Raw genomic sequence first — 24,889 nt, 5'->3', positions numbered from 1 at the left:
TGATTTTTGCAACTTTAGACCAAAGTTTGACAGTTTTGACGTTAGTGTCAGTTGTCACGTGATTTCAGAAGACTATTTAGCTAGAATATGAAGTGACAATTGTCAAAATAACTGTTAAATCTCAGAAGATGGTCTTGTTTCGAAAACTGTGTTAAAATGTAATTCTTGCAAATTCTAGTAAAATTTTGACAATTGTGACTAGTGACGTGATAACGTGATTTTAGAGAATAATTTGGAGTAAGAAAATTACTGTTTTAGACGCATTTTTAGAACCCTTATTAAATTTCCTATTCAATAAATTGAAAAAGTGTATGAAAAGTTTCACAAACAACATAATGGCAATAACGTCATTAAAAATGGTAGATTATATACAAAAAACAAGAGAACGGTAGAAGAACTACAAAAACGGTAGATATACCGTTTTAACAGTAGACTTGGCAACATTGCTTATTGGTCGAAGTCGGAGTGTGGTTCATTATATTATATTTATCGGCGCATTTTTAAAAAATGCAAAAAGGCAATATTATTTGTTTTATTTTTGTTTCTTGATTGTTCCATTTACTAACGGGGTAGATTTTGAGGGGAGGAGCGAACGGGGTGAAGTTATTGGAAATGAGGTAGATCTACCCCAATGGGGGTAGCTTTGGCACCGCTGTAAACTGCTTTTTGCGAAAAAGTTAAATAGAAAACATGGATTAGGGCACATTATATTTACTTAGATTTTAAGTCTATTTGATGTAGCAAATTAACAAATATCTATCTTCTTATAAAGTAACTGTCAAACTTTCTAGTGGAGTTAGTTGTTTGTGATTGGTCGCAGATCACTCACTCTACTGAAATAAATTCTGACCAATATTGCTATTTGGAATTTGACATTTCTAGTTAATTTTGATAAACTGAGCGCGTCAACTTGAATGGATAGCTTCGACGAAAATCATGGCAAATAATGAAAACATCGAATTGCCATTACTGTTCAGTTTTGTTCGTCGAGCCAATAAATGAAAACAACGCCGGATTAGACAAACTGGAGGTCCATAAATTCCATTCGGTAACTATACGGCCGCAACAAAACGACCAGATCGTAAATCGCCGCCCAAAAACAAAGTGCGGGCGGAAATGACAACAACAGAATTTTAATTGAAAAATCAATTAGGGCACATCGCAACTAGTCTAGACGAGTGATTTTCCAGAAAACTGAGCTCAGATTGGTTAAACAACAAGGTTTTGATGTTTTAATACCCTTCCAAGTTGTCACATTCTAAGATAATCAGAAAATTTTCATCATTGAAAACTTTACTAACTAAAGTTTAGAATTTGTTTTTGTTTTGTTTAAACGATCTTTAACTTTTAAGACCAGAATGTGAAATAATCTACAATAGTATATTTCATTACCAGTACAGAAATGAGGATTTTTCCGTGCGCGCGTGACAAATTCTCGTGTGAGGCGCAGCCGAACACGGGAAGTCATGCAAGAACGGAAAATCCATTTCTGGACGAGTAATGAACGATATTTTTTATTATACTTAGGTACCTGAAATCAACATAAACAAAAAATATCGCAAAAAATTATTAAGAAAATCGGGAATATTTATTTTTATTTTTAAAACAGTAAAAATGTAAGTACATACAACTCAAATTAACAAAAAAAATACAAGTAGGTAATTCTAAGAAAATTAATTTTGGACAGAACCGTTATTATTAATAGTAAAATTTATTGTACAATTCGTATTATTGTTGAAGCTCAATCCCTTTTGCATTTCTTTTTGTTGAACTAAAAACTCTGCTAAAGATGTTGAAGCGGAGTGTTCGTGTGTGCTTTGGTTCTCTTGATTGACTGTTACAGATGTTGTAGTTTCCAAGTTACAAGGGCTAAACAACTTCCGTGATACTTCAATTTTTCTTTGTATGGACTCTTCTATATATCCTTCTGCTACATTGGAAGAAAGCCATCCTCCGTGTCTTTTCAAAGGGAGCAAATCACCGCCGTTTTCCACCAACATGGTTGCCGAACAGCGCCTTAGCCCATGTCCGGTATATTCTTCGGGATTTTTTAGTTTTAGGTATTTTGCAACAAGTTTTGGAATACCACTGATAGTATGGCACCCAACATGTTGAGCGTAACATCTTTGGTTTCGGTATGCAACAAATAATCTTCTACTCTCCATATGTTTAGGGCGGAGATCTGCGTATTTACGGTAAATTGTACAGGGATCGAATTTGCAATTTTCATTGGTAATGGTAAAACTTCTTGACCTGTGAGTTTTTCCATCTCGTAAGAACACGACAAGGAAACGCCCATTATCTTCCACATCATCTAAACTCAAACGTATTAAATCATCTCTGCGGCATGCACCGAAGATGCCAAACACTAAAATTACTTTTGCTAGTAGATATTCTCCATCTGAAGCTTCACATAAAAATTTGGTTACTTGTTCTGCTGTAAGAATCTTGGATTTCTTTGGTATATATCCTACAGCTTGTCGTTTCAAAAAAGCAATCGTTTTTGGATATTGATGGTGAGTATTTTCTTTTATTGCCAAACAACTCTTTAACATAGAGAATCGACTCCATAAAGTGGAGGATTTCATAGTGTTGGCTTTTTCAGAAAAATATACTAAAAGAATATCGTCACTCACAATTTTGATTCGTTTCTGAGTCCGCCATTCGGTAAAACTGTTATATTCTTGTTCATATCTCAACCTGGATTTCACTGGTAATAAATCTGCACTCACTTCTGCCGCTCGTTGTAAGATATTTTCGGGAATATCCCGATTTTCTTCACAATCTGAATTCATTTTTGCAAAATGTAATAAATACATAAATACTTAATTTTCACTGACAGAAAATAAAATTTGTCATTAATAAATAAATCGTTGCTATAGACCACCGCCTACTATACTAGAAAGCCTAGAAGGTGCTTGTCAAAAATTCCAATATGGCGGAAATAGTGGTGACAGTTTGCGTTTGTTTGTATTGTGGAAATTGAGTTATTTGAGGATTAGATGAGTTTTTACGATTTAAAATCAAAACTTGGGGTTATTTGCGTGAGTTATTTTTGTTTGCTGCCGTTCATAAGTTTTTCAAGCCACATTGTAACAGCAGTTCAGGAAAAAGCCCAACCGTGTCAGTTTTTTACTTTACAAAAAACCGGATCTAACTCAACAGTGGTTGAACACTTTGAAGTGGGATGATTTTACTCCAACACTATACTCAATGGTAAGTACAAGTGCTTTCTAGTACAGTAAACTTATTAGGTTACATGCACAGGTATGTGAGTTACATTTTAAAGCATCCTTCAATGTGAGAGCAACAAAAATAATTTTGAATGAATGTTCTTGGTAATGACATAAGAGCCATTTACCAGTTTTGCTTATCTAGTTCCAAGGATTTACACATTTTCTTGTATTGAACAGTATTTAAACTATTTTGCTGTGTGTTGTACTTTCCAGAACAAATGTTGTAACCAATTTGTTTAGGCTGGACTTGATTGTGTATAAAAAGCTCTATCTATACAGATCTGAATCAGGGATTAACCTTTCTTTGATTTTTCACTCACAACTTGCAATCAACCACACGAAATAATAAAAAAAACATATTTCTTACCTACATTTGCATACGTTTGTGTATAAAACGAAAACCGCTAACGCCGCCATTAAAAGTGACATTTTAGGCTTTCTAGTATAGAGGGCGGTGTATAGACACATTACTCGTTTCTTTTTTTTCTTCGGGTTGCCATAGGATATCTAGTATCATGGATATCTATGTTTATTATTAAGCGCACGGAAAGAGGGATCGGGAAAAAATTACCGAGCGCTGTTCCGAAAATGTCATATTTACTGTATTTTATAAACAGTTGAAAATGTAGTATTTTCTGTTAAGTATAATAAAAAAACATTTTCTGATTATGTCAGTTGGAAACTGATTTCAAATACATACAGGGTGGTCTAGATTAAACGACAAGGATACAACTAAACTAGTATAATTAACAGGTTTGTTCACTTTACTGCTGCAGAACAAATATCCCAAAAACACTGTAACAACAGTAAATCCAGTTCGATTTCAAATTTTTAACAAAACAAAGAACTGGTTGCGTTCTAACCTAGCAACAAGCCAGAAAAAAGTTATGGTCACGCAATATTATAATTACTCATAAGCTTTTCAGTAACAAGAATCCGAAAATCGTACGAAATGTCTGCACAAAACAAAAAAGAAACATGTTGCATGTTCGACCACCGTTCGTTGGCGATTGCTGATAGAAATCATGCAATTCCTTGATTTAACTCGAATTCACATGCCAAGTACCTTTAAAAGTATTTTTTTTTATTTGGATAACAATTGCCTTTACTGATTCAGTTATAGGTAATCGTTTCCAGGATTATTGAATATTAAGCTAAATAAAATTTACCTAATTGAATTTGTCATAACAATATGTCATAAAAGTCTAACTAAACTTTGTAAAACCGACTTTTTAACCAGTTTATTAACCCTTCATGTAGTTAATGTTGATAAGGCTTAATTTAGCTTATCACCACTGTTGGTTATAGTGGTAAATCTCAAATAGTTTACTGGTTTGTTTCAACCACATTTCAACCTTATCAACATATGTTTTAATTGAATTTTCAGACATAGAAAGGTGTCGATTTACCCCAATTAGAGCTTAGCTTCTCATCACTATTTACTATTTATTACTATAACGTACTTTCGTCTTTATTGACTTGGTTCTTGTAAAATATCATAGTAAACTAGAGAGAGTTAACATAGTACGAAGAGTTAACTGCTAGTTAAGTTTTGACTGGGTAAGTTGCCCCTTAACAGATTCTCAAATTTTAACAAATAGATGTAAAGGGTTAATTTTACTCTCTCACTGTTATTTGGCTACAACCTCGTTAATAGAGTGTTTTGTTTCACACGTCACAACCGTCAAAAATTCCAAGTTGTGACGTAGCTAACAGTGATCACGTGATCTTAAAGCACTTTTTTAACCTAATGGTTACGTCAAAAAGCCCGCCCATAGAGCTGTAAAGTATTAGTTTAAGCGTTAAAAAACTAAATTTGTACTCTGATGCGATTATTAGCATTTTTACCAAATTTTTTATTTTATTTTAAAATCACAGTTGCCCTGGATTTGGATGATTTCAAGGTTAAAGCCGGCATTTCCCGGGTCACATGACTGTTGTTGACAGATGTCAGATTAACTTAACAATGTTGCCAGCTGAAAGTTTAAATCTTCCCGATCAGAAGACGTGCTTTTAAAATTTCGGCTTTCCCAACTGTTTAAATGTAATGTACAGACTTTTCTAAGTAAAAGACGACATTTTCCAGGTCACATGACTGTTGTCGACAAGTGTCAACTTAATTTTACAGTGTTGCCAACAGCGAATTTAAATTGTCACGATCACGTGACATGATTTTACAATCTCAGCTTTTGCAGCCGATTAAATGTAATTTACAGATTTTCCAAGGGTAAAGATGACATTTTCCGGGTCACATGACTGTTGTTGACAGATGTCAGTTTAACTTAACAGTGTTGCCAACTGCAAATTTAAATCTTCCCGATCAGAAGACGTGTTTTTACAATTTCAGCTTTCCCAACTGTTTAAATGTAATGTACAGACTTTTCTAGGTAAAAGCCAACATTTTTCAGGTCACATGACTGTTGTCGACAAGTTTCAACTTAATTTTACAGTGTTGCCAGCTGAGAATTTAAATTGTCGCGATCACGTGACGTGATTTTACAATCTCAGCTTTTCCAGCCGTTTAAATGTAATTTACAGATTTTCCAAGGGTAAAGATGACATGTTTTGGGTCACATGACTGTTTTTGACAGATATCAGTTAAACTTAACAGTGTTGCCAGCTGCAAATTTAAATTTTTCCGATCAGAAGACGTGCTTTTACAATTTCAGCTTTCCCAACTGTTTAAATGTAATGTACAGACTTTTCTAGGTAAAACACAACATTTTCCAGGTCACATGACTGTTGTCGACAAGTTTCAACTTAATTTTACAGTGTTGCCAGCTGCGAATTTAAATTGTCGCGATCACGTGACGTGATTTTACAATCTCAGCTTTTCCAGCCGTTTAAATGTAATTTACAGATTTTCCAAGGGTAAAGATGACATGTTTTCGGTCACATGACTGTTTTTGACAGATATCAGTTAAACTTAACAGTGTTGCCAGCTGCAAATTTAAATTTTTCCGATCAGAAGACGTGCTTTTGAAATTTCAGCTTTCCCAACTGTTTAAATGTAATGTACAGACTTTTCTAAGTAAAAGACAACATTTTCCAGGTCACATGACTGTTGTCGACAAGTGTCAACTTAATTTTACAGTGTTGCCAACAGCGAATTTAAATTGTCACGATCACGTGACATGATTTTACAATCTCAGCTTTTGCAGCCGATTAAATGTAATTTACAGATTTTCCAAGGGTAAAGATGACATGTTTTGGGTCACATGACTGTTTTTGACAGATATCAGTTAAACTTAACAGTGTTGCCAGCTGCAAATTTAAATTTTTCCGATCGGAAGACGTGCTTTTAAAATTTCGGCTTTCCCAACTGTTTAAATGTAATGTACAAACTTTTCTAGGTAAAAGACGACATTTTCCAGGTCACATGACTGTTGTCGACAAGTTTGAACTTAATTTTACAGTGTTGCCAGCTGAGAATTTAAATTGTCACGATCACGTGATGTAATTTTACAATCTCAGCTTTTACAGCCGTTTAAATGTAATTTACAGATTTTCCAAGGGTAAAGATGACATGTTTTGGGTCACATGACTGTTTTTGACAGATATCAGTTAAACTTAACAGTGTTGCCAGCTGCAAATTTAAATTTTTCCGATCAGAAGACGTGCTTTTGAAATTTCAGCTTTCCCAACTGTTTAAATGTAATGTACAGACTTTTCTAAGTAAAAGACAACATTTTCCAGGTCACATGACTGTTGTCGACAAGTGTCAACTTAATTTTACAGTGTTGCCAACTGCGAATTTAAAGTGTCACGATCACGTGACATCATTTTACAATCTCAGCTTTTCCAGCCGTTTAAATGTAATTTACAAATTTTCCAAGGGTAAAGATGACATTTTCCGGGTCACATGACTGTTGTTGACAGATGTCAGTTTAAGTTAACAGTGTTGCCAGCTGCAAATTTAAATTGTCACGATCAGAAGACGTGCTTTTACAATCTCAGCTTTTCCAACTGTTTAAATGTAATTTACAGATTTTTCAAGGTTAAAGATGACATTTTCCTGGTCACATGACTGTTGTCGACAAGTTTTAACTTAATTTTACCGTGTTGCCAGCTGCGAATTTAAATTGTCGCGATCACGTGATGTAATTTTACAATCTCAGCTTTTCCAGCCGTTTAAATGTAATTTAGAGACTTGCCAAGGGTAAAGATGACATTTTCCGGGTCACATGACTGTTGTTGACAGATGTCAGTTTAACTTAACAGTGTTGCCACCTGCAAATTGAAATCTTCCCGATCAGAAGACGTGCTTTTACAATTTCAGCTTTCCTAATTGTTTAAATGTAATGTACAGATTTTCTAGGTAAACGACGACATTTTCCAGGTCACATGACTGTTGTCGACAAGTGTCAACTTAATTTTACATTGTTGGCAGCTGCTAATTTTAATTGACACGATCACGTGACCTGTTTTAACAATTTCAGCTTTTCCAGACTTTCCATGTAACTGACAGCTCTCACGTGACCCCAAAAAGTCAAAACTTTCAAAAACTTCTCCCATGAAGCGTATTTGGTTTTGCATTTCAGAAGTAATTAAGTCCCTCATTTTTACGCTCTTCGACTTAAATTTTGACAGTTGTCATGTGATACTATTTAATTTAATGATTACGTCTTAACAGTCGATTCTTGTTAAAAGTTACAGTACAAAAAAATCTTGACACATTGTTGTAAGGAGTCGAAATTAAATATTGTAATAAAGTTGATTTTTGCCAGTCAAACTTCCAATTTTGTAACAGTCTTTAATCATCGAAGAAATCAATAAATTTACTGTCTGTTAAGCGAAAATAACCCTCGTACGACCGTAATCAACCGGCAACAAGCGAACAATTAAATTCCACTCTTCTCTAATTTATGTGTTATCTCAAAACCGCATAAACGACGCTCTGGTTCAGCTATTTTCATCGAGTTGGTGCAGAACACATAAACCAGAATCCAACTAGGTCGAGTTGCACATTAAAACGGAACAATAAAAGCGAATTACTTCTGGATTTGCCCTTAAATCGGAATTTTAAATTGACGTTCCCCTTATAAAACCGGAAAGGTAGGCGAGAAGTGGATCATGCATTTTTAATTAGAATGTAAATTAAACCTCTCCAGTTATACTACCAGTTTTGCCGTTTCGGATACGAAAGGCGTAGTAAATTTAATAATTTATAGTTATTAATTTGCCGGGATGGAAAATTATTATTTTCACAAACGACCGTTCAATTACACGAGTCTTGCATAATCGACGTCATTTAAACTGGAATGTTCAAATCACTAATTGCCTTTGTCTATTTATCTTTGGAGACGTGACACGTTTTGCTACACCAGTTTTATAACGCGTACATGCGGAAATTGGTTTTGTCGATAAACAGCTTTATGCAAACCAACTTTTTTTTAGTTAAAACTAACGATAACAAAATAATCGTGGCCTGGGAACCAAGTTCAGAGTCAGTGCTTAGCGTTTTGTTTCAATACTTAAAAACGTAATTTTAATGTTTCATTTTTAAATTTTGCCCTGTAATAATCACCCTGTATAATACATAAATTAGATCACGTGACCAAAAAGCAAAAATCCTTCACAACTCTTTTCAGTATTTCAAATTTATGTACAACTTATACTCAAAATCAAACCAAATTAGAGTGACGTCATAGGTTAGCATTAGCAAGGTGCTGCCAGAAAAAAAAAAGTTGCCAGAAACCTCTACAAGAGTCCTTTTAATTTTCCAAGATTTTTTTTAAGTGTCTTTAACCATACAAGCTTTTTCCAAAAATTGGCAAAAGCCTCTACAAGTTAAACTTTACAAGAATTGTTTTTAAATTGCCAGACGTCGGTTTTTTAATTGCCGTCGTTTGAAAATGCCAGAAACTTCTGAAAATAACAAAAGACCAAATTTTAGCTTCTTTCAGGAGATTTATCAAAACTTGTCTATGTACACCAGTCTGAGCAGTTCTATGATAAACCCCTATGCTACAGGCCTCTCTGTCACTCTAACAGTGTTGGAAAGAGACGGGAGGTGAGGACCGGTAATGACATATGTTGCCAATCCAAGTAGGCTTTGAATTTGCTTTGACAGTAGTGTGTTAATCATGGCGTCTTGTGGCTGGTTATTTATTAATTTTAAGACATTTTTCGCTTTATTTACACCGGTTTTGAGTTAAAATTGTGTTAAACAGTGCAAAATCTCATAGTGGACACTATTTACATTGAAAAACTCGAAATTTCCGAAAAGATTTCCGTGGAAACCAAAATGGTGAGTTTTGCCTCGTATTTGTAAAGCTTGCAGGTTTTTTTTGCATTTACTTGTTAATAATAAGTTTTTATACGTATTGTACATAGTTCCAATATCACAATTTTTAGTAAAAAAGCTGTCTGGCTGTCCAGGACTGAGTCCCATATGGCTGTATTCGTTTTGAGCGAGCAGAGCGAATTTGACGTCACGATGACGTAATTTAAGAGAACCTTAATTCAATCAACTGTCACATTACGTCATCGTGACGTCAAAAACGCTCTGCTCCCTCCATGGAGCGTCAAAACGAATACGGTCATTTTATGCCCAAAACTTAAAAATTAATTAATTACTATATAAACCTGACAACCTCGCTTATTACTACCAGCTAGAGGGCAACAGGGTACAATAACATATAGTTTACATGGTTGCCAAATTGCCAAACAGTAGTATACACTGTACAAATTAATTTGATGACTAAAAAAATAGACACTTTTAGCATGTTTATAGTTGTGTTAATTATTAGGAAAAGTTGCGATATTAGATTTGTTTGCAGAAGCATTCTCTAACTGGTTTTCAATAGAAAATTAATGAAATGACGGCTGTAATTGGTTGAGTGACAGTGACAGTTTCTGACTTCTGGCCAATGACTGCGCATATTTCTGGCACTACTAGATGGACATTTTCTCTGCGAACAAACTTATAAATGACCGATTGTACCAACATGTTTTAGTGTAGGGTAGGTTTTGTTTTGACTGTGACATTTTACATGCTAATTGCCACATTCAAAACTTAAATTAGGTTAAGCTACATTTTTAGGTTGTTAACAATTAAGTTAAGTTAAGTCTTTAATGACGTAATAACTTTCTAGTTTCGAACACTCTATACACAGTTGTTTGAGTTTTCCAGCAACAGTTTGTTGTCGTTTGACATTTTGACAACTCGATTAACTGGTTTTTCGTTAATAATTTGCTTTACGAACCAAAAACGAATTTTAAAGTCTCAGGTAACTTCGGTTCAAGCTGCACAGCCCGCGGTTACGTCTGTTCGCTTTAACGGATATTATCTAGATTCGTAGTGAATTTGAGTCGTCTCTATGCATGGCAACGAAGAGGAAACCAATGAACCGAGACTATCAAATCAAAAGCGGAGTTTATATTAACGAGTCTTGTTCCGCAGTTTACTTGCCTGGGGCGTACTGAAAAACAACCGGAAATGGATGGAAAAAGCTTTGTTTGACGATGATTTCGTGAATTTGTGTGTGTCTCGATTCAGTCAATTGGTTTGGAAGAGGATTTTGCCTTATGTCAATAATGTTGACAGATTTCTTAGTTTGCAATTTTAAGCTTGCAACACTGTCAGAGCCAACTGACGCCTGTCAAAAACACTCACGTGACATCATCGTGTCACGTCGATCATGTATTAACAGCCTTTTTTAATGAACGATAACGAATGTAATATCGTTCATTAATGAGTCCCATTAATGAATGATTTTTCAATTGTTTTACTTTAGTGCATGATCTTATCAGGTAATCAAATACGCTGAGAGTATAGTCCTTTTTTTATTTGTATGAAACAGAGAGAAATAGACACACATTCTTTAGTTGACATCCGCCATTACCGACAGAACTAACTGTCATTGTCATTGTCAAGGGTGTCTGTGATTTCGGTTTGCAGGGTCGCGTATACAACTGACAATTAGTCTTTTTCAAACTTTAGCGATCTCTCTCTTCATCATTTCATTTCTCTATAATCATCTCTATTTTATAAAAATGTAGTTTATACGTAGAAAATATGGTAAATTAAATTGAGATGATTATTGTTTCATATTATGTGACAAAAATTTTACCATAATAATTACATGTGCCTATGCTGTTCTGTTAAATTTTCAGTGAATTTTAATTCCCTAAAATATCGACAAATTTCCTTTATTTAGGCTTTTTTTCGCTCAAAATTCCAATGAAAATATCACAAAACATTTTGAAATACACAGACAATGCCTCAAAATACTCTCAAATCAATACCTCGAGTGTTTAAAACAGACTAAACTTCTTAGATCTAATTTTTTTCTTTTTCTGAATTTGATATCAAACATTCCCTGTTAAAAACATAATTGTTATTGGTTGCCATCCCAGTAGGACGTCTATTGCTGGATAAATTGCAGCAAGTCGTACGTGCTTTCTCTCCCATCTTCCACTATTCAATAATCATTAAAAATTGACTCTCAGGAAGGCGTTGCTGTTCTCACTTTCTGGCCCATAAAATGTGACCGTCTTCCTTCGAAAAAATTTATAAACATTCTTATCGCCAGTTCGACGTAGATTTACATATTCATTAGGTTATTATTAATAGTCGGTTGTTTGTTGTTAGTCGTATGAAAATCATTGTCGAGCGGGGCTCTCTCTCGCAGTTTTAGTCAATTTTAGTGCGTTTTTAGTTGCCGATAGATCGACACATGGTCCGGAGACAACGATCTGCCACTAAAGTGTTAATTAATTGTGATAATTGGTCAATTTGCCTCTGTGCACCACAGGCGCAGACATGGAAGCGACCGCTGAAATTATTCGTAAGTCAGTTATTTTTTTAATAAAAAAAAAAACAAAAAATATAAATAAATTAAAAAATGAGAAATGGAAAGTACATTGACTTGAGATCAATAAACCACAATTCGTTTTTTAACATTTTTGTTTTAAATTGCGTTTCCAAAAACGTTTCCATCTTTATGACATTCATCAGGGTTTTTTTTTCATTCAAGAAAAATTAGGAAAATATTTGAATTTTTCAAAACAAACCTCATATGTGCACTTATAACACTTCTGAGACCTAATATACAATAGTATATTACATACTCAGGTGGAAACTGAGTCGAGAAATTTGGTTTGGAAATTTAATGAGAATATCAAAAATGTACTTAAAAGAGTGGGGTTTACGAGCGATTTTGTCCCTGACTGTCCTTTTCTTCCTGACTGTACTTGACATTGCAGTATTTTTTATGTCATCGAATAGGAAATTTAATGAGGATTCCAAAAATGTGCTTAAAACTGTTATTTTCTCACTCCAAGTGGGTTTTACAGGTGATTTTATCCTTGACTGTCTGTTCTAACAGTTTTGACAACGCTTTTCACCCTGGCTGTACCAAATTGTGTAATGTCTTTTCAGGTTAGTGGATAGGAAATTTAGTTCAAATTTTAGATCACTGATTTGTAAATTTGTTGCACCAAACCGTTTTTTTTTTAAATAACTCGAGAACGGTAAAAGTTACAAAAAATTGCCCAAAAATGTTCCTAATCAACACTTAACACCGTAAATTGGCAGGATCTTTTTTGCTTCCAGTATGGTGTGCATGTTGATTGACTGTTTTTAATCACCCTGTACGCAATTTTTCTAGAAAGAGGAGCTCAAAATGGTTCTTTTAAGTGGTTGAACCACCCTAAACTCCCAGGAATAACCGAGTTACAGGGTATTCAAATTTCAAGTTTGAAAATTTGTTGCATCAACTCAGTTTTTCCTAAATATCTAGAAATCAGAGGTTATTTGATACATTATTAATGCAGACATTTACATTTATGCCCAGCAAACCAAATATACATAAGGTCGAATTGGGGTTGAACTCATTCACTTTCTTAATGGGATTCACGTTATAATTACAATTAGTGGAAAGCCAAAATGGATCTTAGTAACAAAAATTTGCTAATTTTTTTAACCGTACAATTATAAGCAACCTACAAGTACAAGTAAATGATCTTCAAACATTTTCTACTGAAAATCTCGTTGGTAAAATGACCAAAGTAATGAGTTGGTAAATTAAAACTGAAAATTTGTAGTAAAGTTGAAATATGGCAATATTGCTTTTTTTTACTTATTAACTAGTCATAATCGACCAGTATTGGTACATATCGCTTAAATCAAATTTCAATTTTTCAAACCTGAATTTGATATATCGACTCGCTCTCAACGCGTACAAAAGCTGAAAAATCCCGGTCTGGTTTTCCTATAATACGCAAATTAATCGTAAAATTACCTTCGATTGGCTAAACCCGCCAATTGATCATTGGCGCCATTTTTTTTAAAAAAACCCAATCAACAAGTCAATATAATATGCATAATGTACTTGCACTAAACTTAATCAACAAACTTGATCAAGCGTAAACTGGACCAATCTTCGAGTGATTTCCACGTATTGATTAAGACAAAGTATTGCTTCATTATATGCAACGATAAAAAAATCAATAATTATTGTTTTCGTTCAATAAACGGGTCAACAAATATTATTATTTTCGTGGTTAGATAAAGTGGGTGAAAATGTTGTTTGTCCGGCCCGTATTGATCAGAACGAAGGCTGATTACATGCTGTCCTAAAAATAGTCTTGTGTACACCATCAAGTGTGAACACTATTACAACTAAGATCATCCAGCAAAATTAAACTTGTAGGCTAAACCTGTTAAACGAAAAAATGTTCCTGTTTTTTGTGTAAATGTGAATCAGGTAAATTTTAGTATGAAATACTTATTAACTAATTGTAAGGTCGATATTTGCTTGAAACAAACTGGAGAATTATTCGAAACGGCTGTTATAGAAGAAATGTATTGGATGCAAAAATGAACCTTATCGACGTTGATTTATTAATTTGTTCGTACCAAAATTGCGTTTTCGACTGTTTGTAAGGTCGAAATTTGATCAAATCAAACGAGATTTACCATCATAATTCAGATTCGTAAAAAGCAGAAATGAGTCATATTTTTTACACTAACAAAAGCCTATTTGACTTGAAGTAAATCAAGTTTCAATTACCTACAGTGGACGATTATAACTTATTGTTTATACAGGGTGACTCAAAAACAGTACAAGTTTTTAAATTTACCCTAAAGTGGACGGTTTGGAAGATGCCAGTCAAAAGTTATATTGGCTACAAAAGATTTTGAAAATTAAAATCTGATTTTAGTTTACATCTCTTAAACCTAAAAAAATTATTTACTTAGCCGTTTCTTGAGATATTTGCGTTAAAAAATTCTGACATTTTGAAGCAATACAGGGTGTACCAATTTCTCACGCTCCGTCATAAGGATATGAGTTGTTTGTCCTTCTGAGACTTCTAGAAATTGCCTTACCAAATTTAGTCAGGTAGAAAAGCGGTGTCAAAGTCTAAACTGTCAGAAACACTAATTACAGGTTAATTTACCTTTTACTACAAAATACTCTCATAAAATGCGCGAATGATAGCTTTACTGCACTATTTTTGTTCTCGAAAGATAAACTTTTCCGCACTAGTGCGTAAAGAAATTATTTTTCCGCCCTGGGGTGGGCAAATTAAATTATGTCAATTTATGTATCATATTCTAAATTATTATTCCATATAAAAACTGTTCATTTATTATTAATATTAGTAACAAGTAGATTAGAGGTAATTCATTACATCAATGACCCATTTATGGTAATCAAGTTTGTAGGTTGTACAGGGTGTCCCAATAAGCCGTGCATCAAATTTTGTTGTTTGTATATCAAATTCAATGGTACAGCTTCCTATTATTTATTCCATAAGCAATCAGCTTATAGGTATATCGTTGTGTGGAAATTTTTTTTTTCTAGATATGTAAGATTAAAGTACAATTTTTGTAAAAACGCCCTCTATCGAAAAGACCGAAAACTAAATGGAACATTGTTTTGGGACACTCTACAGGACAGAAAATGCTCTTTAAAATGCCGCAAAAACAAAATCTCTACGATTAGCCGTTTTTGAGATATTTTTTTCAAAGCAAACTTTGGACTACTCCCATTACTTTATTTGAAGAGATAGAAAAGAAAGTTAAATAGGAAAATTCTTTGTAGAGAATATGGGATTACTTTTATGAGATTTTTACTATACCTTTCCATGTAAATTTTCAGAGTTTTTGGACTTTTTTCATTTTAGTGGTATCGAAACGCCCCCTAGCGGTGGATTTAAAAAGCTGAAAATTATTTTCAGTATTTAGCCACCTTTACTAATAAAAAAAAAATTTTAGCTAAATCGGCCATGAAGAATTGCTGGAAAATATTTTCAAGTTCTAAAAATGACCACCAGAGGCCGTAACTGCCATCTTAAATTTTGAAATTGCATTTTCTATAAATTTTGCACAATAAACTAGAGTTTTTTTTTCCTCATTTTTAAAGCGAACCAAGTCATCTATAATTTTTGTAAAAAACAAAATTTCTGTTATTTCAAAAACAAAGATGGCGTGAGGTGTTCAATTGTTTTTGCAATAACCTGCTTTAACTTCTTAACGGTTTGAGCAATTTTAACAAATTCGGTATTGTTGAAAAGAGCATTTCTTGGGCAATTAGAATCAACCAAAATATAGTTAATTTAGTTGAATCTTTCTGCGCCAGGGGGCTACTTTTGAAACCATGACTCAAATTCCAAAAAAAAAATTTAAAAAAACAAATGGAATTATATGACTTTTTCTTTATGAAAAAGTAGCCAAATAACATCCAAATAAGTCAGTGAAAACCGTTTTTCAAATTCTCGTTCCTAACCTGAAATATTGAGAAAATGAGATTATGAGGTATGGTCGAGGAACAGTCTTATTGGGTCACCCGGTATATAATATTTTTAATGTGCCGTTATATTTTAGTTACATACATATAAATATGTATAAAAGAACAATATGGTAAAATTCATTATTATTAAATATTTCTTACTCAATTTCATTTATTTTCAATTATTGTTGTTTTTTCCGTATCACGTGCGGAAAGTGCCTTCCCCGCACTAGACTGATGCTCAAACTCAGTCAGCGTGCGGGAAAGTATCACTTTATCCACTTGTTAGGAAAATATAACTATTCCAGAGTTTTTCCAGCTATGCAAAGTTTGTACAAACTACATTACAACTTTCTCCACTAACAGTCGTATCAAAACGTATTGTGGCCATCGATTTAATATTATAATTATTTGTTATTCTGTTTACTTAAACATGCGCAAACTACGTCATGTAAATTCTCAGCGTGTATCAACACGCAATTATTATTGGAGGCTGATGTGTTAAACAAGTCTCGTTGTGTTTGCTTTTGTACGATTTGTCAAAACACAATTTAGTCGAACGGTTGGCAGTAATATGAATAATTTGTCATTCCTAATTTTATTAATAACAATTAAAAATTCACACTCGATCGGTAATTTGATTTTAATTGAATTGACATAATTTGCGTCATTCCTTTTTTTTGCGGTTTGGTATCGATAAACACTCCCTTGCTACGTAATAACGAAATTAGATTATTGGGTGATGTTTTTAGACAGTTATCGGTTGTGCAAGGGTTTTTAGGCTAAACTATCTTTAACCTTTTGCCGAATTGTTAACAATGTAATTATCGTTTTGACCCGGATTTTTCGTTAGTTATTATGCCCAAAATTTTGTGTAATAACCGAGGAATGTTTGCGTTTTGTTTATTTTGTTATTGCTCGATAAGTTGCAGTATTTATAATCACGTGTTAATAACCTTTTTTTTCTTAATATAAAATTTTGCACACAATACTTTTTTGAAATACTTTTCAAAATTTTAAAACCACACCCTGTATAGTACGTCTGTTATTGTTCTTTTCTATAGGTTAGGTTAGAAAATGGCTGTTTTAAACTAAATATATTCAGATTGAAATTGTGTTTTTGTTTTATGTAAATTACCTGCCAATAGTGTCAATCAACGTTAAACGTTCTTGTATTTAATAAGTTTGCTAATCGTTCTTAATTGAGTCAGGCAGCCTTGGCACATCAATTAGCGACGCAAATCTTGAAAACAGCCTTTTTAATTAATTATTTTTTTTTTTTCGATTGCTAATATAAAAATAGCTTTAATTAGGTGAAAAAAGTAACAAATTTTTGTTTCAGCCAATTTATGGCAAGATGGATGCGCTTGCCGGAAATCGAGACCGCCAAAAATTGGAGACATTCCCAGGTAAGTGTAATTTTGTGTTCTTAGTAAAAGTTTTTTTTTAGGTTAAAACTACCACGTTTGACCCTTATATATAAAGAAATACCCTAGTGCATAAATGTAATCCGTTAATTATTTTTACCTGGAATAAATCCAGGGTGCGCACACAGAAAATTACTTTTTAAATTACATTTCCTTGTAAAAAGCTTGTGTGTGTTAATGCTGGACGGAGAAAAATCTTATTCGATTTAATGCCGGACAAAATCCAATTAATTTCCACGCCCAGTTAGTTTGGTAAATTCCCCGGGGGTTTTTGCTGCAAAACGTAGATAAGACATTTTAAAATCATTTTTCTGTAAAACCTCGAAATTCAAAGTTTCACCGTTTTAATTGGGAAAGTTAATTGGAATAAGTGATTCGTGACTTTTAAAGGTGTTTTGATTTATTGGAATTCAATGGAAGTTAATTTAGTAAAAGTAGTAATCATAGTTTGTGATTGGTCAAGTAACTTACAGCACAGATTGGTCAAAAAACCAATTACGAATTACTCACAGTGCTGGAAAACTGCATTTTTCATGGTGAAAAAAAAAAAATCAGGTATCTGGGAAACTGGAAAAGAATTGACAACCCTATAAACGAGATATTGACGATTTCTTAAAATGGCAACTTACATCACTCATATTTTGCTTCCTAAACAGTATAGAACCTCTAAAGGCTTTAAATAGAGTCTAGAAGTTTCCAAATGCTCTTTAACTAGTCAAGAAGTTTCAAAAGAATCTACAAACAAAATGGCGGTTTAGAGGCCTCTGGCACTTTTAGAAGTCCCTTGGGAAGCTTAAGAAGGTTTCAGAGGTTTCTGGCAACTAAAAATGGCTTCTAGAAGCTTCTGGTACATTAAAAACACTCTTGACTACCTTCCAGAGGTTTTAGACGCTTCTGGCAAGTAAAAATGACTTGTAGATGCTCCTGGTAATACAAAATGGCGGTTTAGAGGCCTGTGGCACTTTTGGAAGTCTCCTGGGAAGCTTAAGAAGGTTTCAGAGGCTTCTGACAACTAAAAATGGCTTCTAGAAGCTTCTGGTACATTAAAAACCCTCTTGACTAGCTTCAGAAGGTTTTAGACGCTTCTGGCAAGTAAAAATGACTTGCAGATGCTTCTGGTAATACAAAATGGCGGTTTAGAGGCCTCTGGCACTTTCGAAAGTCTCTTGGGAAGCTTAAGAAAGTTTTAGAGACTTCTGGCAACTAAAAATGGCTTCTAGAAGCTTCTGGTACATTAAAAACACTCTTGACTACCTTCAAAAGATTTTAGACGCTTCTGTCAAGTAAAAATGACTTATAGATGCTTCTGGTAATACAAAATGGCAGTTTAGAGGCCTGTGGCACTTTTGGAAGTCTCCTGGGAAGCTTAAGAAGGTTTCAGAGGCATCTGGCAACTAAAAATGGCTTCTAGAAGCTTATGGTACATTAAAAACCCTCTTGACTAGCTTCAAAAGGTTTTAGACGCTTCTGGCAAGTAAAAATCACTTGTAGATGCTTCTGGTAATACAAAATGGCGGTTTAGAGGCCTGTGGCACTTTTGGAAGTCTCCTGGGAAGCTTAAGAAGGTTTCAGAGGCTTCTGGCAACTAAAAATGGCTTCTAGAAGCTTCTGGTACATTAAAAACACTCTTGACTACCTTCAAAAGATTTTAGACGCTTCTGTCAAGTAAAAATGACTTGTAGATGCTTCTGGTAATACAAAATGGCAGTTTAGAGGCCTGTGGCACTTTTGGAAGTCTCCTGGGAAGCTTAAGAAGGGATCAGAGGCATCTGGCAACTAAAAATGGCTTCTAGAAGCTTATGGTACATTAAAAACCCTCTTGACTAGCTTCAAAAGGTTTTAGACGCTTCTGGCAAGTAAAAATGACTTGTAGATGCTTCTGGTAATACAAAATGGCGGTTTAGAGGCCTCTGGCACTTTCGAAAGTCTCTTGGGAAGCTTAAGAAAGTTTTAGAGACTTCTGGCAACTAAAAATGGCTTCTAGAAGCTTCTGGTACATTAAAAACACTCTTGACTACCTTCAAAAGATTTTAGACGCTTCTGTCAAGTAAAAATGACTTGTAGATGCTTCTGGTAATACAAAATGGCAGTTTAGAGGCCTGTGGCACTTTTGGAAGTCTCTTGGGAAGCTTAAGAAGGTTTTAGAGACTTCTGGCAACAACTAAAAATGGCTGCTAGAGGCCTTTGGCACTATTAGAAGTCTCTTAGAAGATTTCAGAGGCTTCTGGCAACTAAAAATGGCTTCTAGAGGCATCTGGCAGCATTAAAACAATCTATACAAGTTCAAGAAGGTTTCCAGAGGCTTCTGGAATCTAAAAATGGATGCCAGAGGCCTCTGGCACATTAAAAACAGTTTTAGCAAACTTAAGAAGGCTTCAAACCCTTCTGGCGACTAAAAATGGTCGTTTAGAGGCCTCTGGCACTTTCGAAAGTCTCTTGGGAAGCTTAAGAAGGTTTTAGAAGCTTCTGGCAAACTAAAAATAGTTGCCAGACGCCTCTGGCACTATTAGAAGTCTCTTAGGAATCTGAAGAAGGTTTCTGGAATCTTAAAATGGATGCCAGAGGCCTCTGGAACATTAAAAACAGTTTTAGCAAGCTTAAGAAGGTTTCAAACCCTTCTGGCAACTAAAAATGGTCGTTTAGAGGCTTCTGGCACTTTCGAAAGTCTCTTGGGAAGCTTGAGAAGGTTTTAGAAGCTTCTGGCAAACTAAAAATGGCTACCAGAGGCCTTTGGCACTATTAGAAATCTCTTAGGAATCTTAAGAAGATTTCAGAGGCATCTGGAATCTAAAAATGGAGGCCAGAGGCCTCTGGCACATTAAAAACAGTTTTAACAAACTTAAGAAGGTTTCAAACCCTTCTGGCAACTAAAAATGGCCGTTTAAGGCCTCTGGAACTTTTGAAAGTCTCTTGGGAAGCTTAAGAAGGTTTTAGAAGCTTCTGGCAAACTAAAAATAGTTGCCAGAGGCCTCTGGCACTATTAGAAGTCTCTTAGGAACCTTAAGAAGGTTTCTGGAATCTTAAAATGGATGCCAGAGGCCTCTGGAACATTAAAAACAGTTTTAGCAAGCTTAAGAAGGTTTCAAACCCTTCTGGCAACTAAAAATGGCCGTTTAAGGCCTCTGGCACTTTTGAAAGTCTCTTGGGAAGCTTAAGAAGGTTTTAGAAGCTTCTGGCAAACTAAAAATGGCTACCAGAGGCCTTTGGCACTATTAGAAGTCTCTTAGGAATCTTAAGAAGGTTTCTGGAATCTTAAAATGGATGCCAGAGGCCTCTGGAACATTAAAAACAGTTTTAGCAAGCTTAAGAAGGTTTCAAACCCTTCTGGCAACTAAAAATGGTCGTTTAGAGGCTTCTGGCACTTTCGAAAGTCTCTTGGGAAGCTTAAGAAGGTTTTAGAAGCTTCTGGCAAACTAAAAATGGCTACCAGAGGCCTTTGGCACTATTAGAAATCTCTTAGGAATCTTAAGAAAGTTTCAGAGCCTTCGGCAATCTAAAAATGGATGCCAGAGGCCTCTGGAACATTAAAAACAGTTTTAGCAAGCTTAAGAAGGTTTCAAACCCTTCTGGCAACTAAAAATGGTCGTTTAGAGGCCTCTGGCACTTTTGAATGTCTCTTGGGAAGCTTAAGAAGCTTAGAAAGCTTAGATCTGCTACTATTCTTAGGAAGTCCAATTGGGCCGTCCTTCCAAGCTTTGTGGTTTCATTTTGTGGACATTTTTCCGTTACTTTCCCCCAAATTTGTAGTACTCTGTCATTATTTGTTCGGTGTCATTTTACGATATTATGGTAATCATCAATAAAGCTAGACACATGTAAAAATTCAAATCATTAAACAGACATCAAAACAGGAAAACTTTCCTAATATTTACAGAAATAAATGATATTAGTATGGGCACGCAATACCGTTGCGAGTCACGATATGATCGTTTTCAATTTCCATTCATATGCACGTTTCAATCAAAAATTCTTCTTCTCTGGATTAGCGGCTTGCTTCTGGATCAATTTTCCCCTTAACTAATTGAATTTTCGATCTAGGGATGCGTCATTAGGTGACATGTCCTTGCAAATAGTTTTGCTATTAGGCAGACTGCCAGGATATTCCAACTCGGTTTGGAAAAAAAAATTAGCGATGACTTTCACAAGATCATTTTCAAAGTCCCCATGAGTATGTATGGGGAATAGAAAAATTTGGGTCCAGGCCTTGAACCTTATTTACTCAGTTCATTACCTTTTTGTTGCCCCAGATGGCAAACGTCGACCTTTTGCAGGTTGTAGCGTACACTTCTGATCGATAACCCCACCCATTTTTAATATTTTATTACATTTACATGAATGTGCGTTTAATCGTGTTTTTTTTTGGAAACTTTGTGCAAATGCAATTTGATTGGTTTTAGTGCGGGTTTTTCCTCCAATCAATAACCAAATTAAGTTCACCGAAAATGTATTATCCGCACTGCAAAAACTCTGGAGAATGTTTACCAGAAACGAAACACGCTCGCTGACAGAGTATTTACATACCTAAAAACATGTGTTTTGTGGGATTTATGTGTGTGCCGACCCCTATTTCCACAAATTTCAGTTTTATCCGATCTGAAACTAGGGAAATTCCAAGAAGTTTCAAGTCTCCTTCTGGTCTTTGATATACGGTCTATCGGATCAAGTCTTTGGGCCCTTGGAGATCATCTTGAAACGTAAATACTTCAATTAAAATCAAACATTTTATCCAGATTCAATTAACGTTAACCGGACAGAGAGAGTAAAGATAGGTGGCGAAATTGTAAACAAGGTACGCAGATGATACTGCCATCATTGCAGAAACCTTGAAGACTTGCAAATACTGCTGGATAGAGTGAACGGATCTGGTCGAAAAACTGTAGAGCAATACTCTTGTAATGAATCTAATTCTACAAATGCAAAATCCACATGTGCATTGTGACCAATCACAAAGTTCGAATAGTGAGAGAGTTTCTTAAATTAAATATTAGCATAAATTTAAATTGAAAACGATTGTTTTTCTTCAAATGTCAAGAATTTTTTTCAAAATCTCTCTTTTGCATATTTTTGTTTATATTTCGGAATTTTTCACTTAAAAATCGTGAATTAATGATTGTTCAAAAATATCTAGAATTTGAAAGAATATCCTTTCTGGTAACTAAGTTTTCTATTAATTTCAAGCATTTTTTAAACTAATTTCAATTTAGAACTTTTACTTACGTTTTAACCTAACTTTTTTCTGTTTAATCCAACAGACATTCAGCTCTTGACGTCGACGTGAAATCGCCGAAAACAAATGACAGCAAAGCGGCGCACGCAGTGGTCGCGCGAGTCTACCAGCCCGAAACCGCCCCCCCAAGGGTGACGAAAACCCCCGATGTGACCGTGGTGCCGGCCGAAAAGGGCCGCGTTCCCGATGACGGCCCGGTCGAAACGTCGGACCGTAGTCTCCCCGCCCGTCCCCACCCAACGAAAACGAGTTCTGTGATAGAAAATTCTGTGCCTTCCCCCAGTCGCCTGTCCGATGACGTGTCGCGGATGAAAGTCAAAAGTGTCACTTCCGGTGGTAAATTGTTCGTTCAATCGAAATCTTTAGGTGAGTATTTGTTCAATAAGTCCAAATGTGCAGTATTTACGCAAATACTGCACATGTAGACTTAGCAAAACCTCTTAGCATTTAAGACCACTTAAGTCTTAAACTTGACAATTGTCATGTGACACTCCATTGCGTACGATTAGGGCAGTCATGTGATCAGTGTCGTATTGATGAAATAAGGAATAACCGAATTTCATTGTCGCATTTGTCACATTCAAAACATGCCACTTACACTGTTACGTCATCGTATTTTTGTTTGAATTTTGCATTATTACACTGGATGACAATACAACTATGCAAATTCCCATGATGCAAAGTATATGTCAAGGGAGATTCCTTTTTTGCTAATATTAATTTGTATTAATGGAACTAACTCATTCGTAACAAACACTTCCATGCAAGTCCGAAACAAATGGATTTGTTAATCCTTTGCAATCTTTCTTTTGTGATTTTCTCGTTTGATTTCAATTAAACTTGTCCGGTGATCGTTAATTAAAAAAAAAAAAAAACATTGATTTTCAAGTAAACTAAGGAAATAGCCTGTCAGACATAATCGACTCTCCCTCACCCTTGTCGTTAGTTTTATTCAAGGGAGGACACTTATTTGTATATTAGTGGCATTTAAACAGAATCTAAACAAGAAAAATGACGATTAAACTGATTTTTTGATTGACAGGAGGTTCGGAATGTACAGCAGGCCGACCAATTTTCCCCAACTGCCCCTACAGCCCTTACGGTAGCCCCACCCATTCGCCTCGCAGCAACAGGAAAAGACAGCCGCCCCGGGAATCCCGCAGAGTGTCCATAGAAAAATTGGGACACTATTTACAGCTCAATCAGTACAAATTAATGGATTCTATTGGACAGGTATTGTACAGTACGACTCACGAAAGTTGACCATCACACGTGACAAAGCAAATTCTACAAATTAGCCGAAACGTGTTTCTGAGATTGATTGCTAGTACTAAAGAAGTACTAGTACTATTTACCGACATGAAAACTGACTTTTGGTCACGTGATGATCAACTTTAGAAAGACAGAAACACAGTTTGAAATGACAGTCAAGGACAAAATTGCTGGTAAAACTCACTTGGAGTAAGAAAATGACTGTTTTAAGCACATTTTTAGAATTCTCATTAAATTTTCTATTTAACAACCTGAAAAAACAATAAAAAATTTAGTACAGTCAGGGAAAAAAGCGGTGTCAAAGTTTGAACTGTCAAAAACACAATTTGAAAGAAGTCAGGGACAAAATCGCCTGTAAAACCCACTTGAAGTAAGAAAATGACTGTTTTAAGCACATTTTTAGAATTCTCATTAAATTTTCTATTTAACAACCTGAAAAAACAATAAAAAATTTAGTACAGTCAGGGAAAAAAGCGGTGTCAAAGTTTGAACTGTCAAAAACACAATTTGAAAGAAGTCAGGGACAAAATCGCCTGTAAAACCCACTTGAAGTAAGAAAATGACTGTTTTAAGCACATTTTTAGAATTCTCATTAAATTTTCTATTTAACAACCTGAAAAAACAATAAAAAATTTAGTACAGTCAGGGAAAAAAGCGGTGTTAAAGTTTGAATTGTCAAAAACACAATTTGAAAGAAGTCAGGGACAAAATCGCCTGTAAAACCCACTTGAAGTAAGAAAATGACTGTTTTAAGCACATTTTTAGAATTCTCATTAAATTTTCTATTTAACAACCTGAAAAAACAATAAAAAATTTAGTACAGTCAGGGAAAAAAGCGGTGTCAAAGTTTGAACTGTCAAAAACACAATTTGAAAGAAGTCAGGGACAAAATTGCCTGTAAAATCCACTTGGAGTAAGAAAATGACTGTTTTAAGCACATTTTTAGAATTCTCATTAAATTTTCTATTTAACAACCTGAAAAAACAA

At 34.8% G+C, this 24,889-nt stretch overlaps 1 protein-coding gene across 2 annotated transcripts in view; it reads left to right on the top strand.

Annotated features, from left to right (window-relative positions):
- The window catches only part of LOC145726739 (calcium/calmodulin-dependent protein kinase kinase 1), a 46,141-nt gene that overhangs the window by 13,944 nt on the left and 7,308 nt on the right, over positions 1-24,889 (top strand). Inside the window, exons 1-4 of one of the 2 annotated variants that reach the window (XM_081975960.1) lie at positions 11,853-12,028; positions 17,319-17,385; positions 22,656-22,996; positions 23,673-23,863. In XM_081975960.1, coding sequence (XP_081832086.1) covers positions 12,004-12,028; positions 17,319-17,385; positions 22,656-22,996; positions 23,673-23,863 — 624 coding nt within the window. In that variant the 5' untranslated portion in view covers positions 11,853-12,003. Of the gene's footprint in view, positions 1-11,852; positions 12,029-17,318; positions 17,386-22,655; positions 22,997-23,672; positions 23,864-24,889 lie in introns of those variants that run through there. The other variant, XM_081975961.1, reaches the window with a different exon arrangement.

Source organism: Ips typographus, linkage group LG3 (genome assembly GCF_016097725.1).
Source record: "Ips typographus isolate SLU linkage group LG3, UJ_Ityp_2.0, whole genome shotgun sequence".
In the NCBI taxonomy this organism is placed as follows: domain Eukaryota; kingdom Metazoa; phylum Arthropoda; class Insecta; order Coleoptera; family Curculionidae; genus Ips; species Ips typographus.
This window is presented reverse-complemented; position numbering and strand designations above follow the sequence as displayed.